This window comes from Mytilus galloprovincialis, chromosome 12, assembly GCF_965363235.1.
Source record: "Mytilus galloprovincialis chromosome 12, xbMytGall1.hap1.1, whole genome shotgun sequence".
Taxonomy (NCBI): Eukaryota; Metazoa; Mollusca; class Bivalvia; order Mytilida; family Mytilidae; genus Mytilus; species Mytilus galloprovincialis.
The window spans coordinates 40,882,810-40,901,817 of record NC_134849.1 but is presented as its reverse complement, the minus strand read 5'-3'; the positions used below and the strand labels follow the sequence as shown (position 1 = coordinate 40,901,817).

The window sequence follows — 19,008 nt, the reverse complement described above, 5'->3', positions numbered from 1 at the left end:
AAATATATATAATTTTACAATTTATATCTGTATATTATTAAACACAAATCCTTAACTGTAACACCATAAAAGTACATGTAATTGAAATGTAATTCAAAAGTAATTGAGCATTACATGCTTTTTTCAATGTAATTAATTAAATTACCATTACATGTAATTAAAAAAATGCTCAATTACACATTACATTCAATTACATGGAAAATTGTAATGCATTACACTTAATTACCATTACATTTTTAATTACCCCATCCCTGATGATTTAACATATTCCCAATTTCCATTCTCAATTTTATGCGAATAAAATAGTCAATCTATTGTCATTATTGTATTTATCTTTAATCAGTTGGCAAAATTTATTGTTGACCTAGTATCAACAGGCCTTTAAACTACCTTATTATTACAGACATATATTGTAAGTCATGTAAGTCCAGAAATATCATTTACTGCAAGGTTTTTAATTTTGAGTATCGCAATAATGAGAACTAGTATTCTGATATCTAATATGCACTATGCAGCTTTTCCTGAAATCACAATAATGTATATAGAATTTTGTTTATTCTTCAAAAATCACAATATGCATGATATGTGCACGCAAAGTGCCAGTGTATTTCTAAATTAACAGTACCTTCATTAATGAGATAACAATGTACCTACAAATTAGTCTTTATGATATATTTTTGACCACATTTATAAACAATTGTATATATATATCTACAACTCGTCTAAACATCAACCCAACAATGTCATGAATGTTAGATCTGTAAATTTGCTTACACAAATTTTTGGTTCTTCCCTTGCCGGGATTCGAACCCATGCTACTGTGATATCATGACACCAAATCGCCTGCACTGCAGCGGTCCCGCTAGACCACACGACCACCTGGGCTCTTTTTTTAAAGAGCTTTTCGCTGGCCGTGTGTTACCTTTCCTCGTCAGTTTTAATCTAGCGGCGTACTACAGTACATGATATATAAGGCATGAAGATGTATATATATCTCCCCTACATTATCAAAAGAAAATATTAATTCAATAATAAATGTATATATAATCTCTTAGAGGAGGTGGTGTCACAAAGTTTTTTAGTACTCCTTAAAGCATTTCTAGAATTTTAATGTTGCTTATGAATATAATTAATCTTTATGTGACATATTCAAGCTCTGTCTCATGACAATAAAACAAATTTAACTTAGTATCAATACTGTATATATACACATGATATAATTACCCTTTTAATGATTGAGTGACTTTGTGGCTGTCAACACTAAGAAATCTGTGATATTTAATATTAGAATCAGCAAACTGAAAACAGATCTTAAAATTATCTTCTTCCTCCTAAAAAAAAGATAGCAGATCAATTTATAATCATGATAATATTTATAACATAATACTACAATATTTCTATTTTAGTTTTTAAATTGGGATTTTGTAAATGAAAGAATACATATGTAGCAACATTTACAATATAAACAGTTATCTGAAATAGTGCAAACAAATAAACAGTTTTATGAAGTTCATGTTTACATGTATCTCGTATCAATATGATAGCTCCTTATACACAATGTACATGTTATAGGGGGTCTCATTTGGGGGTTCTGATCCCGGATCCCTCTTACTGTTTCGTCAGATTCCCTATCCTGCTAACACTGTGTACGCAAGCAATTCACAGTTTTTGTAATTTCCTGTGTCCCGCTAGACTTCATTTCCTGTTTTCATGGCACATTAATTTGACTTTCACGTGTCATGCTTACAGAAAAGCGGCAATCCAATGAGACCCACCTTATACATCATGTACATGTTATACATGTATGTATTGGGATATGTTTAGGGACATCTCCGGAAAAAAAGTAAATTTTTAACTGTGCTAGTTAACCAGAAATAATGATCAAGAACAGTATACAGAAAGATATGCCACCAAACTCATAATTTATTCTGGAGTTGAGCCAATAATTAAATCTTTGCTTCTACATTAAAGCGCTTTAAATAACTAGCAAGTCCTGCAACCTGATCCTGCACCTCAACAAATTTTCTAAGTACTGTGAGCAATGGTGTACATAAGCATGATAAGAGGAAATTATTCATACAAGCGAGACAACAGTCAACATGTAACTGATAGGTGCCCAATAGTCCGAGATTACTCTGACGTCCAATGGTTGTTTTGCCAGACAAGCTTGGGCCGTGGGACGTTAGAGCTCGTCCCATACCAAAAACATGAAAAAGTGGATATTTGCCCACCCAAAATAGATGCGCTGCTTTGTCGCTTCTGGTGACGACTGTCGGCCTTGGAATTATATAAATCGGGCATCAATCTGTTCATTTTTCATTTATCTCTTCATTTATGCAGTGTTCTCCCCAGGCCGTTTTAGCGTCGCGGTACCGCGACGCTATATTTCTTCACCGTGATGCTATAATAATTCCCGCGACGCTATAATTATTTTGAAGATGCTATTTTACTTGTCCTCAATTTTGAACTTTCATCTATTATCGATTATGATCATAAAAATTATATCACCTTTAATTGTAATCCCTTTAAGTCGGACACTTAAGGCAATTAAGAGATTAAATAGCTAGGTGTTAATTGCCCTCAGGGTGATAACTGTTTGGATGTGAATATCCCAAGCTGACACTTGTGACATGACTAATACCACGTGTCTGCAATCACCAATTTCGACATGGAAAAATGCAATCACAAAACATTTCGAAATCTACGTTTTGTAATACGAAATTTCAAAGATTGAAACGATTTTTATTTTTTTTTTTAAAAGGTCCTTTATTTGTGCATCTCTCCAAAAAATACTTTCTTTCTCTTCCGATAATATGAGAGTGAGAATTTTGGTTTAGAGCCAAACTAAGTTTAATACTTCTTTAAAAAGTTATCATTATTGGCTTAAGTCTATGTTTAATCCATTTAATGCATTAAAAGTGTCTTATTCATTCACAATCTCTTGTCAAACAATGTTTATTCTCGGACTCATTTTCGTAAATTTTTCTACGGCCGCCATTGCACTTTTTTGTGTAAACTGCGGATCGGAACCGGACCAGATATGACAAAAATTCGCATTTTCATGATAATGACAACAGATGGACAGTAGACAGAAAAAATATACCAAGAGAGAAAACTACGCAATAACAGACTATTTGTTAGATAACTTTGTTAAAAATACATATCATTTTGATGTAAAGATAAGAAACAACTGGGACTAATTTATTGAGTGCCATGAAACAATGAATTTCATAAACATGATAAAAAAAGTTTTTAAATTGATTTTTTTTTTGCTACTTTTGCTACTTTATCTTTACTTGATATAATATAAAAATAGTTAATTTTGTGTACTAGATATTTAGTTTTGTATATAAACAGGTTGATCTATAATGAACCATTCATTTGACTTATTGTTGGGTAACTGAAACCACATATTTATTTTTATTTGGCACAAGAGGAAAAAAATATTCTGTAACAATAAATGAATAAAGAAAACATAAACTGAAACAACTGTTTTTGTCATGTGGTTATAGTTTAATTGTATTCTCAGTTATGAATTGAACAATATAAACTAAAACATATAAAGGATATAGAGTATCAACGCGACGCGACAAACGACATTAAAAATAGTTATTTTTTTTACGCAAAATGTGATGCTATCCAAAATTTCTGGGGAGAACACACTGATTTATGTAAGTTTCACCTACCTGTCAACCTTTATTTTTCCATATTTTAACAGTTTTCACAGAGACCCATCGATTTTTGCATTTTGACTTTCATTTTCAAAGATTATCAAGTGACCACGAGAAAACAAGTGATAATTTATGCAAATGACCATATTCTAACACCTCATTCATTTACAATGCAAGTAATCTAAATGTCCGAGAGCTTCCGATTGTTATTGTGGTTGGCACTAAATGCTTAATAACGATCTCCTGTCATGCCTGTAAAGGAGGTGAAAAATCGTGGTTGGTTACTATAAATGTTGAATATCAATCTCCTATAAACAGGTTGGGGAGAACCCACCAAATCATGCAAATGGGGAACTGTTCCCCAAATGAGTAACAATCCCTCATTTGAGTAATCATTTGGTAGTGCTAAAAAACAAAATTTTCTAAACTGAGTCTTTTTTCTTAAAATGGCACATATTCCTGAAAAATGCAGCAAATTTTCTAAAAGATGATTATCCCTATCTTGATTTAATGAGAAGATACAAGCCTATAAAAACTTAGAAAATTTGACTATTTTCAAGGCTACTAACTTTTTTAAAATCCGTTATAAAAATATAGTTCTTTGGAAGAAGTTGTTCCATTTTCTTTAAATTTATGCCATTTTAACTCAAAAGACCAATTTTAAGAAAATATTGTTTTTAGCATTAATTATGAAATGATTACTCAAATGATAGTCTGAGATTACTCTGACGTCCAACGGCTGTTTTGCCAGACAAGCTGGGGCCGTGGGCCGTCAGAGCTCGTCCCATATCAAAAAGTGGATATTTGCCCACCCAAAATAGATGCGCTGCTTCGTCGCTTCTGGTGACGATTGAGGGCCTTGGAATTATATAAGTCAAAATGCAAAAATCGATGTGTCTCTGTGAAAACTGTTAAAATATGGAAAAATAAAGGTTGGCAAGTAGGTGAAACTTGCATAAATGAAGAGAAAAATGAAAAATGAACAGATTGATGCCCGATTTATATAATTCCAATGTGCAATGGCTGTATAGCCAGTCAAGGTCGCTAAAAACTTCCATTTGTTGTTGTTACATAGCTACTGACTGAGTTAGGGCTGTATTTTGAAACAAGGTTGTTGAAAACATCTGTTTGATATATAGCTGAATAGTATTAAAAAATATAATGATAAATTTACAATGATTGGCACTCAGCTAGACATGACAGCTAGATTGATGTCTAAAAGAATAATGTCTAAAGCTATTGAAAATAGTATTTAATTTACTAAACATTCTACATTAAAATTTAATCTTGTTTAAAGTTAATTGTTATGGTGTAATCTAACAAAAATGGGGAATGTGTAGTGTAACTATACAAGTATCAGGACAAAATTGGCTTGATCAAAGTATAAAAAGTGACTAGTTTAAAGACTAAAAGTCTATTCTTAAAAGATATTTAAGTATACAAACTGTTTGATTTACTTTTTTTTAACCCAAAGTCTACATAAAACAGTAAACAAAACAAAAGACAAAAAGGCACAACAAGTGAAACTGCGAGCTACTGCTCACTGATGATACCCCCGCCGCAAGTGGATAATATTAATAGTGTAAAAATATGCAAGTGTTCGGTAAACAGGAAGTTGTCGAGTGATGAATCTGAAAACGCATCACACGGTATAGCTGACTTATATAAATCCTGAAACCAAATTTCAGAAATCCTTGTATTGTAGTTCCTGAGAAAAATGTGACGAAAATTTTTAACTTGGTTATCATGTGTAAAATCATACAAGTGTTCGGTAAACAGGAAGTTGTCGAGTGATGAATCTGAAAACGCATCACACGGTATAGCTGACTTATATAAATCCTGAAACCAAATTTCAGAAATCCTTGTAATGTAGTTCCTGAGAAAAATGTGACGAAAATTTTCAACTTGGCTATCATGTGTAAAATCATACAAGTGTTCGGTAAACAGGAAGTTGTCGAGTGATGAATCTGAAAACGCATCACACGGTATAGCTGACTTATATAAATCCTGAAACCAAATTTCAGAAATCCTTGTATTGTAGTTCCTGAGAAAAATGTGACGAAAATTTTCAACTTGGCTATCATGTGTAAAATCAGACAAGTGTTCGGTAAACAGGAAGTTGTCAAGTGATGAATCTGAAAACGCATCACACGGTATGGCTGACATATATAAATGTTGATACCAAATTACAGAAAGGGTGGATGTGTAGTTCCTGAGAAAAATGTGACGAAAGTTTCATGGGACGGACTGACTGACGGACGGACTGACGGACTGATGGACGGACTGATGGACGGACTGACGGACGGACAGACAGAGGTAAAACAGTATACCCCCCTTTTTTAAAGCGGGGGTATAAAAAACTAACAAGAAGAAAAAATAAGCGATGCAACGCGACACGACATATTGTACAAATCATTTCGACACGCGTTGCCCTGGTGCTATCCCAAAATCCTGGGGAGAACACTGAATCCCTCATAACTTGAAAATAAAAGAAAAATGTCTGAAACTATGGGTCACTGTGAAATCTGTCTAAATATGAGAAAATAAAGGGTGGCAGGTAGGTGAAACTTACATAAATTTATGAAGAGATAAATGAAAAATGAACAGATTGATGCCCGATTTATATAATTCCAAGGCCGCCAGTCGGCACCAGAAGCGACAAAGCAGCGCATCTATTTTGGGTGGGCAAATATCCACTTTTTCAGGTTGGGGACAACCCACCAAATGGGGAACTGTTCCCCAAATGAGTAACAATCCCTCATTTGAGTAATCATTTAGTAGTGCTAAACAACAAAATTTTCTTAACTGAGTCTTTTTTCTTAAAATGGCACATATTCATGAAAAATGCTTAAACTTTTCCAAAAGATGATTATCCTTATCTTGACAGTCAGAGCTCTGACATAAACAAGTCAGAATAAAATGACTTCTTCAAGTCAGAAAATGTTTTGAAATTCTGACCTGTATGGGTCAATTTTTGTTTTGCGTAGTTTTCCATCGAGTCCGTCAAACCAGAAGATATTTTGAATTTGCCGCCGATCTAAGACACATACGATCACGTGGTTTTCTGCAAGAGATCACGTGTTTGAAAGTCGTTGTTTTGGGAGTTTCTCGAACGAGAAGTTATTGAAAATATAGTGATTATTTACGTTTTTTTAGTGAAAATCTAGGTCAATGTGGTCATTTTCAGAGGGTAATACATATTACCTCCGTATTTTCATGGCCATTTTAATATTTTTTGCGTGTGAAGAAGGTCTTTGCAAGTGATTTTTTTGCTGTTTCATGAAGGCGCGTGACCTGTAAATACGGAAGCGTGGCCTTTGAGATGACCTGGTGTCTGACAATTCTGACTTGTTCAGGTCAGAAAATGTTGTTATAATAATGAACTGTTATTTTCGGGAGACAACTCCTGTTGTCTTAAACAGTATTAACATTAATAACCAGTCGGTGCAATTTTAAAAGTAAAATTATTGCTTCGAGCTGAACATCATCACGTGATTGTTCTATTTTTAAACTCAATCATGAAGTGACTTTTTAACCTTTCCGAGTTTGCGGCTTATAAATATATTTGTTTTTTCGTTTCTCCCAATGAGAAAAACGATCTTTTGAATATTGATATTAATGAAAATGAAATGAAATCGGAATAATTTTAATAAAGGGAAGGGAGGGTTTAACTAAAGAACCGAAATATTTTTTTATTTTTATTTTAAAATTGATTTTAACTTGAGAACATTATAAAGAGATTCACAAAACGGGTTTTTCAATTATGAACATGGAATATGATATTAAAAACAAATCAAATGAAATGTAGGGTAAGCCTCCAGGGATCACCCTACTCCTGTCATTTGACAATGTTGAACAGTCGAGATCCCTGCCCCCTAAACTCAATTTGTTCTCTCTGTAAAGTATAATGAAATATACCAGGCTAGTCTCTATGGGTCGCCCACCCCTTGTCATTTGAGAATGATCTTATATCTTGAAAATGGTCGAGATCCCCACCTGTAAACCATATATATTCCTTTTTATAATGTCAAATTGATTTGAATGAAATATACCGGGCTAGTCTCTGGGTTTACCCCCTCCCCTGCCATTTGCGAATGTTCTTATATTTTGTAAACGGTCGAGATCCCCACCCCTAAACTATATATATTCTTGTATGGGAAAATAAAACAAACCCAATGTAATATAGGGGAAGTCCCTTGGGGGGGGGGGGGGGGGGGTGTTTCACCCCTACTGTGTGAAAACATGTAAATGGTCAAGATCCCCACCCCTGAACCATATATATTAGTGTAAGGGACAAGACAAATCAAATGAAATAAAGATAAAGTCCCTTGGGGCCACCCCACCCCCTCATGTTTGAAAACTTGTAAACGGTTGAGAGCCCCACCCCATAAGCCTATATATTATTATATGGGACAATACAACGAATCAAATGAAATAAAGGGAAAGTCCATGGGGGTCATCCCCATCCCCCTTTTTGAAATGGTCTGGATCACCACCACTAGACCATATAATATTCCTGTTCGTCATTTCAAGAAGATTTGAATGACATACAGGGTCAATCCCTAATTATATGGCATATATGTTTTACTATGAAGTTACACATCTATAATTCTTACCCCAGATGCTTAGCCACATAAAGCATTAACCTTTTATTTGAAATATTGGAAGTCAGTATGTTCTGACTTATAAAAGTCTGAATGTTCTGACTTATGAAAGTCTCAATGTTCTGACTTTAATTTAATAAGGCCAGAAAGACTCAGAATGATCTGAAGATAATGACTTGCTTTTAATGTTTAGAGTATTTAAGAATATGAATGCTCTTGTCATGCTACTACCATAAGAAACCCTGACAAGATTTTGTTCCCAAAAAAATATATATTAAGAATAACAAGTGTACAATTGAACATAAATTACAAAGTTATAAATGTTGCTAAAAAATCTATTTAAAAAACACCCAATAGATAGTTGTAGTGAAAATATTATGTATTTATATGTACATGTACCACTTCTTGAAGGACAACAAAGTCACCAAACTTAGTCTGATGTTCTAAGTATTTTCTCCTCAACATTTTTTTAACAGAACATGATTTGACCTGACCTGTTTAAGTCAGTTTACAGAAAAAAAATCCCCCCCCCCCTTTTTCTCCTTATCTGAATCTGCTACTGTTGGGATAATTAATTTTTTTTTAAGAAACAATTCAGTCAAATGGTTTTTAGAATAATGTTTTTTACAACCAAAAGTTCTATATGTTAACTTTACAGAAAAAAAAGTCATGAAAATACAGAAATAAAATAAATTTTTAAGATATAAATTTGATGAAATTTGTTTAAAAAAATACATTTGAATATGAAATATACCAAATACATTTTTTTTATGGCCATCAATATTGTGACTTGAGGGGACCATATTTCATCAGTCTTTTATCTGGTTTGTCATACATTTTAAAATCAATATGAAAATCCTAGACTTAAAAGTTGACATAAGTTTAGTTTTGACTGACTCTTTGAAGTCAGAACATGATTTGACCTGTTAAAGTCAGTTTACAGAGAAAATTAAATCCAATCAAAACTAGGTCTTCTTCTTCTAAGCCCCCCCCCCTTTTTTTCCCCTTTTATCTGAATCTGCTACTGTTGAGTTAATTAATTGATAAGTTTATTAGAAACAATTCAGTCAAATGGTTTAAAATAACATATTTTACAACCAAAAGTTCCATGTGTTAACTTAACAGAAAAGAAAGGTCATGAAAATACAGAAATATAATAAAATTTAAAGATGATTTGATGAAATTTGTAAACAAAATATATTTGAATATAAAATATTAGTTCTCATTATTGTGACTTTATTATTGGGTGTCTTTTATCTAGTTTTCCCATATGTTCTTAAATGCATATATTTATGACAATGCCAGACTTAACAGTTGTAATAATAAGTTAAAGTGAAGTTTTTGACTGACTCTTTGAAGTCAGAACATAATTTGACCAGTTTAAAACAAAATACATTTAAATATTGAATAATCAATATGCAAAATAAACTTTTTTATAGTCCTCATTATTGCGCTGTATGGGGACCTTATTTCCTCTGTCTTTTATCTGGCTTTTCCGTACATTTTTAAATCAATATGAAAAAACTAGACTTAAAAGTTGAAATAAGTTTAAATGGGACTGACTTTTTGAAGTCAGAACACGATTTGACCTGTTAAAGTCAGTTGACAGGAAAAAAATGTCCTATCAAAGCTAGGTGTTCTTCCTCTAATCCCCCTCCCCACTAAATATCAATCTGCTACTGTTGAGTTAATTAATTACTGAGTTTTTTAGAAACAATTCATTCAAATGGTTATTAAAATATAAATTTTTTTTGCAACCACAAGTTCCATGTGTTAACTTAACAGAAAAGAAAAGTTGTGAAAATACAGAAATAATACAATATATTTTTTTTTAGATAATTTGATGAAAATCTCTAAAAAACAAAATGCATTTGAATATTGAATATATCAAATAAAAATGTTCGATCCATTTTTAAATCTATGTGAAAATCCTGGACTTAAAAGTTGAAATAAGTTTAGTTTTGACAGACTCTTTGAAGTCAGAGCATGATTTGACCTGTTAAAGTCAGTTTACAGAAAAAAAAATCCAATAAAAACTAGGTTTCTTCATCTTAGCCCCCCCTTTTTTTCCCTTATTTGAATCTGCTACTGTTGAGTTAAAAAAAAATTATGAAACAATTCAGTCAAATGGTTTTTAGAATAATGTTTTTTACAACCAAAAGTTCTATTTGTTAACTTAACAGAAAAAAGTCATGAAAATACGGAAATAGAATAAATTTTTAAGATATTAATTTGATGAAATTTGTTAACAAAATACATTTGAATATAAAATATACCAAATACATTTTTGTATAGTCCTCATTATTGTGACTTAAGGGGACCTTATTTCATCAGTCTTTTATCTGGTTTCCCATACATTTTAAAATCAATATGAAAATCCTAGACTTAAAAGTTGAAATAAGTTTAGTTTTGACCGACTCTTTGAAGTCAGAACATGATTTGACCTGTTAAAGTCAGTTTACAGAGAAAATTAAATCCAATCAAAACTAGGTTTCTTCTTCTAAGCCCCCTCTCCCCCTTTTTCCTTTATCTGAATCTGCTACTGTTGAGTTAATTAATTGATAGGTTTATTAGAAACAATTCAGTCAAATGGTTTAAAATAATATATTTTACAACCAAAAGTTCCATGTGTTAACTTAACAGAAAAGAAAGGTCATGAAAATACAAAAATATAATAAAATTTAAAGATGATTTGATGAAATTTGTAAACAAAATATATTTGAATAAAAAATATACCAAACACATTTTTTTATAGTCCTCATTATTGTGACTTTATTAGTGGGTGTCTTTTATCTGATTTTCCCATACATTCTTAAATGCATATGACAATGCCAGACTAAGAAGTTGTAATAATTAGCTAAAGTGAAGTTTTTGACTGACTCTTTAAAGTCAGAACATAATTTGACCGGTTTAAAAGAAAATACATTTAAAGTCAGTTGACAGAAAAAAAATGTCCAATCAAAACTAAGTCTTCTTCCTTTACGCCCCCTCCATATCTGAATCTGCTACTGTTGAGTTAATTAATTCATTTTTTTTTTTAAGAAACAATTCAGTCAAATGGTTTTTAAAATAATGTTTTTTTAAAACCGAAAGTTCCAAATGTTAATTTAACAGAAAAAAAGTCATGAAAATACAGAAATATAATAAAATTTTAAAATAATTTGGAGAAATTTGTTAACAAAATACATTTGAATATTAAATAATAGTATATCAAATACACTTTTTTATAGTCCACATTTTTGTGACTTTATTATAGGGTGTCTTTTATCTGAGTTTCTTATACATTCTTAAATGCATATGTCACAATCCCAGACTTAAAGTTGCAATACTTAATTAAAGTATAGTCTTTTAATGACTCCTTGAAGTCAGAACATAATGTGACTTGTTCAAGTCAGTTTGCACAACAGGATTTACCTCAATGAAATATTAAGATATCAAAAATATACCAAATTATCTTTTATATATATAGTTCTTATAATTGTGACTTAATTTTTTGTGATTTTTTTTCCTACTTGTATCCATACAGGCTAGAGGTATAGGGGAGGGTTGAGATCTCATAAACATGTTTAACCCCATCGCATTTTTGCGCCTGTCCCAAGTCAGGAGCCTCTGGCCTTTGTTAGTCTTGTATTTTTTTAATTTTAGTTTCTTGTGTACAATTCGGAAATTAGTATGGCGTTCATTATCACTGAACTAGTATATATTTGTTTAGGGGCCAGCTGAAGGATGCCTCCGGGTGCGGGAATGTCTCGCTACATTGAAGACCTGATAGTGACCTTCTGCTGTTGTTTTTTCTATGGTCGGGTTGTTGTCTCTTTGACACATTCCCCATTTCCATTCTCAATTTTAACAATCACATCACAATCATGACAATCATGATAATGCACGACTTTTACAGAACTTTGCAAGCAATTTAGTTTTTGACACTCTTTTAAGTCAGAACATGATTTGACCTGTTTAAGTCAATTTGTCCGAACTGTGCCCATTTGACCTGTTTAAGTCAATTTGTCTGAACATGATTTGACCTGTTCAAGTCAGATTGCAGAACAAATTTTCCAATCAAAGCTAGGTGTACTTCCTTTAAGCCCTGCTTCTGAATCTGCCATTTGTGAATTTATTTGATAAATGTTTAGAAACAATTAAGTCAAATGGTTATTTATTTTAGGGGATCTTACATATATTTCTTATGTCTGAGGTTCCCATACTTTCATTTAATATCATATGTCAGTGCCCCACTCTAAAAACTTCAATAAATTTAGTTTTGGGCTGACTGCTTTAAGTCAAAACATGATTTGACCTGTTTAAAAGAAATTGCATTTAAATATTGAATATACCAAATATTTTTTTTTATAGTCCTCATTGTGACTTTAGGGGACCTTTAATATTTTCTCTGTCCTATATCTGGCTTTCCCATACATTTTTAAATCAATATGACAGTACTAGACTTAAAGGTTGAAATAAGTTTAGTTTTGACTGACTTTTGAAGTCAGCTTGTTTGAGTCAGTTTGCACAACAGTATTTACCTCAATGAAATATTAAAATAATAAATGTTTTGCTCTTGATAAATTTAGCTAAACGTGGATGAAAATAGATCCCTTTTTTTTTCCTTGGAAGATTTGAAGTATTGTCATGGTACTAGTAAATGTATCCAATATTGTATTTTATAAATCTTTTGATATTGACAGAAAATTGTATGATCCATTTTTTCTGCTTCGGTTTTTGTTTGTATTTTGAAATGATTGAATTTGATGAGAAAAAAATATTATGTTAAGATTCTGGAAAGAAGAAGGTATGATGAGCCCACTTTTTAAACTCTTTGATTCGAAACTAGTAATCACTATATTTTATGGAGATTGATAACAAAGTGGTAGTAATGACTGCTTCAAGTCAGAACAAAAATGACCTCTCTAAGTCAAAATGCATTAAAAAGGGACATAAATCTTATTAGAATATGAAGATATTAAGTCACAATATTTTATGCAAAAGCTGACCTGTGGAAGTCATTTTATGATAAATTAAACAGTGTCTTCCCTAGAAAATTCTTGATGCATGGTGGGTCTAAGATGAATTTGCAATGCGGAGCGCGGCGTTGTTTTGTAGAATTATTTTTATTACACTAGTGAAATGAATTGTGCATGTCAGTTCAGGGACTAAATTTGGGAATTTCAAGCTAGGAGCCCAGACCAGGTATTTCATAATTAGTTTCTATATGTTCAACTGAAATTTAACTGAAAGTTTAGGGGCCCAGCTCAAAATTTAGGAGCCATGGGCTGACTGGTCCCCCTTTAAGTTTTGTCCCTGCTGAGTTTAAAAACTTCACATAAATCTGCAATACAGTCAGGAACAATACTTAATATTTTCTCTCAAGGCCAGCCTAGATACAAAAGTTTTTTCAAGGGCCCTGTAGAATTTTTTTAGGCTCTACTAGGTTTGTTTTTACTACAGGTACATGTACATACATATTAATAGTCTGGAATGTTCTTATATAAAAGCCAAAAACCCTTTGAAATACCTTATACATGTAGCTTGTTTCTGATTATGATGAAAATGATAAAGGAATTAAAAAAACATGAGTTTATCAGAATTAAAATCCATTTAAACATGTATTTTCAGACTGGTTAACTTTATATATTTGTATAAATATTATAGAAAAAAAAAAGAAAAAAAAACAGCCCCCCTTTCCATACCCCTAGATGTAAATTATTTTTAATAAAAAAAGTATTATCAGTTTCACCCCAAGAAGTTATTAATTTTTCATGAATAAATCTTAGCAGTTAATCAAAATGATTTCCAAAAATGAAATTCCTATTGTCTATAAATAACAATGAAATGTAAAGTTCTGTTTCCTGTTAATAAGGGGTTTCCCGAATTTTCCCGCCAAAAAGCACATGGCTTTCAACACTTGCAACAAAGCATTCAATTTGTGATCATTGATTACAGCTTTAATTAATTTAATTTGGATATAGGTATTCAACTTGAGGTACAGTCAAGTAATGTTTTTACTTTCTTCTGGATTGAAACTAGTTTGAAAGATCAGTTTGAAAAATTAAATAATTTTTGACATCAAAACAAAAACTGTGAATATTCAGTGACCCATAAATTTTTTGAACTCTGCTACGGAGGTCAAAGTTACATCATGTTTCAACCCAATGATGTGTATCTCTGTTACAACTAATCAACTGCGTTTGATATTTAAATATTTCCATGTCAGACTTGTGATTTCAAAACGTAAAATTTAATACTGCAAAAGGTTTACTTTTTATTATTTCACGGAAGGATATTTGGAAGCTGTACGTAGCAGGCTATAATATTTATCATTAAAACAATTTGAACTCCCGATTTCTATTATGCAATCGAAGTCTTGAATGATGTTCTTTCTAATCAACGTGGTTGTAAAATCAGAGCGTTGCATCTAATTATGATCAATTATCAGTCCAGTGAGTTTGAAACACCTGTAGAGTTTTGTCAATTGTCACTTCATATTATAAGATAATAAAAATTTCACACATAGCGGGATGCATAGCGGGTATGATAGAAGCATGGCGGCCGAAATTTGATGCGTAGCGGTACCGCAATGCATGAATAGCCTAGGGAAAACACTGTTAAAGTCCGACATAAACTGACCTGTACAAGTCATATTATGTTGAGTGCAAGAAGGGAGACAACACTTACATCAAATTATATCTGACCTATTTTATTCTGACTTGTTTATGCAGAGGCGGATTTAGGGAGGGGGCCAAGGGGGCCCGGGCCCCCCCTTTTTGGGAAAAAATTTGGTTGCTTATATAGGGAATCATTGAAGCGTCACTGGAGCGGGCCCCCTCTTAGGTCAGTCAGTGAAAATTTCTGGATCCGCCACTGTTATGTCAGAGCTCTGACTGCTTGATTTACTGAGAAAATACAAGCCTATGAAAAATCAGAAAATTTGACTATTTTCAAGGCTTCTAACTTTTTTAAAACCCATAATAAAATTATAGTTCTTTGGGAGAAGTTGTTCCATTTTCTACAAATTTGTGCCATTTTACCTAAAAAGACCCATTTTTAGAAAATTTAGTTTTTAGCACTATGAAATGATTACTCAAATAAGGGATTGTTACTCATTTGGGGAACAGTTCCCCATTTGGTGGGTTGTCCCCAACCTGTTTTTGATATGGGACGAGCTCTGACGTCCCACGGCCCCAGCTTGTCTGGCAAAACAGTCATTGGACTCAGAGTAATCTCAGACTAGGTGCCGAAGTGACTAGAAATGGGTTCACAATTAAATTCTGACAAAACATAGTATATATTTATTCAAGTAATATGTTGTTGTTTTGAGACAGTTAAGTGGCCGAAATAAAGTGGTCAAAACATTGTTTCATTATCGTACTCAGCATAGAGTATAAATATTATATGGAATTGTTAGCAAGACACTGTCAAAAAATGTCAGTGTCACCGTGTTATGAAAAATTATGTTTGATTATCTTAGAAACAGGTCGTTGTGGCCTACAGTACTTATGATCTTATTAATGCTCTATACACCGTCTTATGTGGTTAATCAGCTACTTTAAAACATACACTAAATCCTGTAAAAAGTGTGATTAAATTTCTAATATCAGGTTCAAAATTGTTCTTCCACCGCGCCATTCCATCGGGAGTTCTCAGCTGTCTTTATAAAAACTAAGTATATTCCGAAAGAGATATAGAAAGTTACACCAAAAATCATGTACAAAAATATAAGACAACAACGTACAAATAGGGTCTCACTAATTAGAGACAAGAAGCGCCAAGAAGCGACAAAAAGCGTCAAGAAGCGACAAGAGGAATAAATTTAGCGACAAGAAGCGACAAGAAGACTATTAAGCGACAAGAAAACATTTTTTTTTATTAGATATAAAGAAATTTATATTTAATGGTTTTTTTTTAATATACGAGCAGATGTCTAATTAAAATGTTTTATTATATAGATAGACGATCATAGACGAAGAAATTAAACATTTGTGAGGAAGAAAGAGATTGTGAAGTTTATATTAGTATATTGGTAGATGAGGAAATTAAACATTTGTGAGGAAGAAAGAGATTGTGAAGTTTATATTAGTATATTGGTAGATGAGGAAATTAAACATTTGTGAGGAAGAAAGAGATTGTGAAGTTTATATTAGTATATTGGTAGATGAGGAAATTAAACATTTGTGAGGAAGAAAGAGATTGTGAAGTTTATATTAGTATATTGGTAGATGAGGAAATTAAACATTTGTGAGGAAGAAAGAGATTGTGAAGTTTATATTAGTATATTGGTAGATGAGGAAATTAAACATTTGTGAGGAAGAAAGAGATTGTGAAGTTTATATTAGTATATTGGTAGATGAGGAAATTAAACATTTGTGAGGAAGGAAGAGATTGTGAAGTTTATATTAGTATATTGGTAGATGAGGAAATTAAACATTTGTGAGGAAGAAAGAGATTGTGAAGTTTATATTAGTATATTGGTAGATGAGGAAATTAAACATTTGTGAGGAAGAAAGAGATGAAATTAAACATTTGTGAGGAAGAAAGAGATGAAATTAAACATTTGTGAGGAAGAAAGAGATGAAATTAAACATTTGTGAGGAAGAAAGAGATTGACCTTCTTTTTATATTTTTAAATATGAAGAATATGTATAAGATAATGTATGTATCTGTTTTCAGCAAAGTCAAAGTATGAATAAACGAATGGAGAGATATATGGAGTGGGCATAATAGAATAGAATATTTTGATTCATTTGCTTAATGATATGCTCTAACTGTAATCTTGTTATGTCAATAAGTATTAGTATAAGGTAAAACAAAATATTGAAAAACAGTTCTTAAAATGTAACATTCGTCTCTTTATAAATATTATCTAGTATAGTATACATTGGTAATATTTGGGTAGTTAAAGTTAACTTCCTTGTTTAACCAATTTGGCAATTCAATATCGAGGACATTTATAACTTGATAGGATTTCTCAGTACCCAAGTTCGCGCCGAGTACCCAAATTACACATATTTAGTAAAAGTAGCAGCGGAAACCTTACATGCATGTTTTCTTAGAGACGAACCAATTTGTAATCTATCATTTGACATTATGCACGTCTTTCAACATAAGTAAATAATTTTATATTTTAGTATGCACAAAACGTTCACAGTATGTCTAAATACATAATCAACGGATGAAGTATAACTACAAAAGTTAAAATGTACAGAAACGTCGCCGTGCGACGTCCACCAAAAGATCATGCATGCATGCATATTTTCAAAATGAGCAAACAAAATATGTTGCAAGCCTCCCTTCCTTAAGAAATGATTAGTAAGCATAGCTTAATATCCATCTAAATATTGGAAGAAATAAAACAAATTATCCGTAATTCGATTTTTAAGGCTGCGAATTTAAAGCATGGATGCAATTTGGGTACTTCTTATTTCAGAATCATAGACCGTCTGGAGGTCTTTTCAAACCATTTTTTTATGATTCAGTATAGATTCAAAATTAAATTGGTGAAACCATATATAGTGAATAATGATACATCTTGAAACTAAACACAGAATGATGGGGACCTTTTGTCTGGTTTATAAATAAACGTATGTGAAAAAAAACCTGTCAAAATAGGTGCAATTTGGGTACCTCACGTGATTTTCATATATTAAAAAAAAACCTACAAAATTGGTTCATGAATTTACAGATTTTACTGTTTTAATCTATCTACGAATGACATGTTTTCATAAATATTCAGTGTGACAAATCTGTTGATAATATACAATTACTGTCTTTTGATGAGGTAAATATGCGGTTTTATTGACTTTTAAAAAGACGGCCTCAGTGAATATCATTTTTTTTTCAAAAGTCAATAAAACCGCATATTTACCTCATCAAAAGACAGTAATTGTATAACATTAAAATAAAAAATACTAAGCCAAAAAGGTTCTAACTCCCTCACGCAAAGTTTACCGTAACAGAATTAATCTGTTCTATTCATATCTCCTTTGGTCGTAAAACTAACGTTTATTTGAATTTATACATGGGTTGTTTGTGTTTGTGATTGAGCGTTTCTGATAAAGGTTAATCCAGAAAAGTGCTTTACCCCGCAACATTATGTTTGTATGTGCCTGTCCCAAGTCAGGAGCCTGTATTTCAGTTGTTGTCGTTTGTTTATGTGTTACATATTTGTTTTTCGTTCATTTTTTATGTAAATAAGACCGTTAGTTTTCTCGTTTGAACCGTTTTACATTGTCATTTCGGACCCTTTTATAGCTGACTATGTGGTATGGGCTTTGCTCATTGTTGAAGGCCGTACGGCGACCTATAGTTGTTAATTTTTGTGTCATTTTGGTCTCTTGTGGAGAGTCGTTTCATTGGCAATCATACCACATTTTCTTTTTTATATTAGGTCTCATGAAATGTATAAAATTTAATTTCCATTTATAATTTAAAAAAAAAGATTAAATATGTCCCAATTCTAGAGTAGGTGTATTGGCTGTCTTAACATTTCAGAATCGAGTTACCAATCGAAAATTACTGCTGGGGAAAATGTTACAATGCTTTATAGAATGGAATATTGTTATTCTAGATTCTCCATTCCACGACGGATTTACTTACATAGATTCGAAGTTTCTTGACACTCAGTATAAGTATACCCATAAAGAATGTGTCACAAATACTTTGATTCGAGCTTGTAGTTTTGCAATTTTATTTACAAAAATGCATTCCTGTACTTTTTCGTAAATGTATAACAAGGATTC

At 32.0% G+C, this 19,008-nt stretch overlaps 1 protein-coding gene across 1 annotated transcript in view; it reads right to left on the bottom strand.

Moving 5' to 3' along the window:
* LOC143053587 (gamma-tubulin complex component 5-like) overlaps positions 1-15,937 on the bottom strand; it is a 75,762-nt gene extending 59,825 nt beyond the window's left edge. Inside the window, exons 1-2 of the mRNA XM_076226383.1 lie at positions 15,830-15,937; positions 1,225-1,331 (exon numbers count right to left, since the gene is read on the bottom strand). Coding sequence (XP_076082498.1) covers positions 1,225-1,331; positions 15,830-15,898 — 176 coding nt within the window. The 5' untranslated portion in view covers positions 15,899-15,937. The remainder of the gene's footprint in view (positions 1-1,224; positions 1,332-15,829) is intronic.
* Between the last annotated feature and the right edge of the window lie 3,071 nt (positions 15,938-19,008).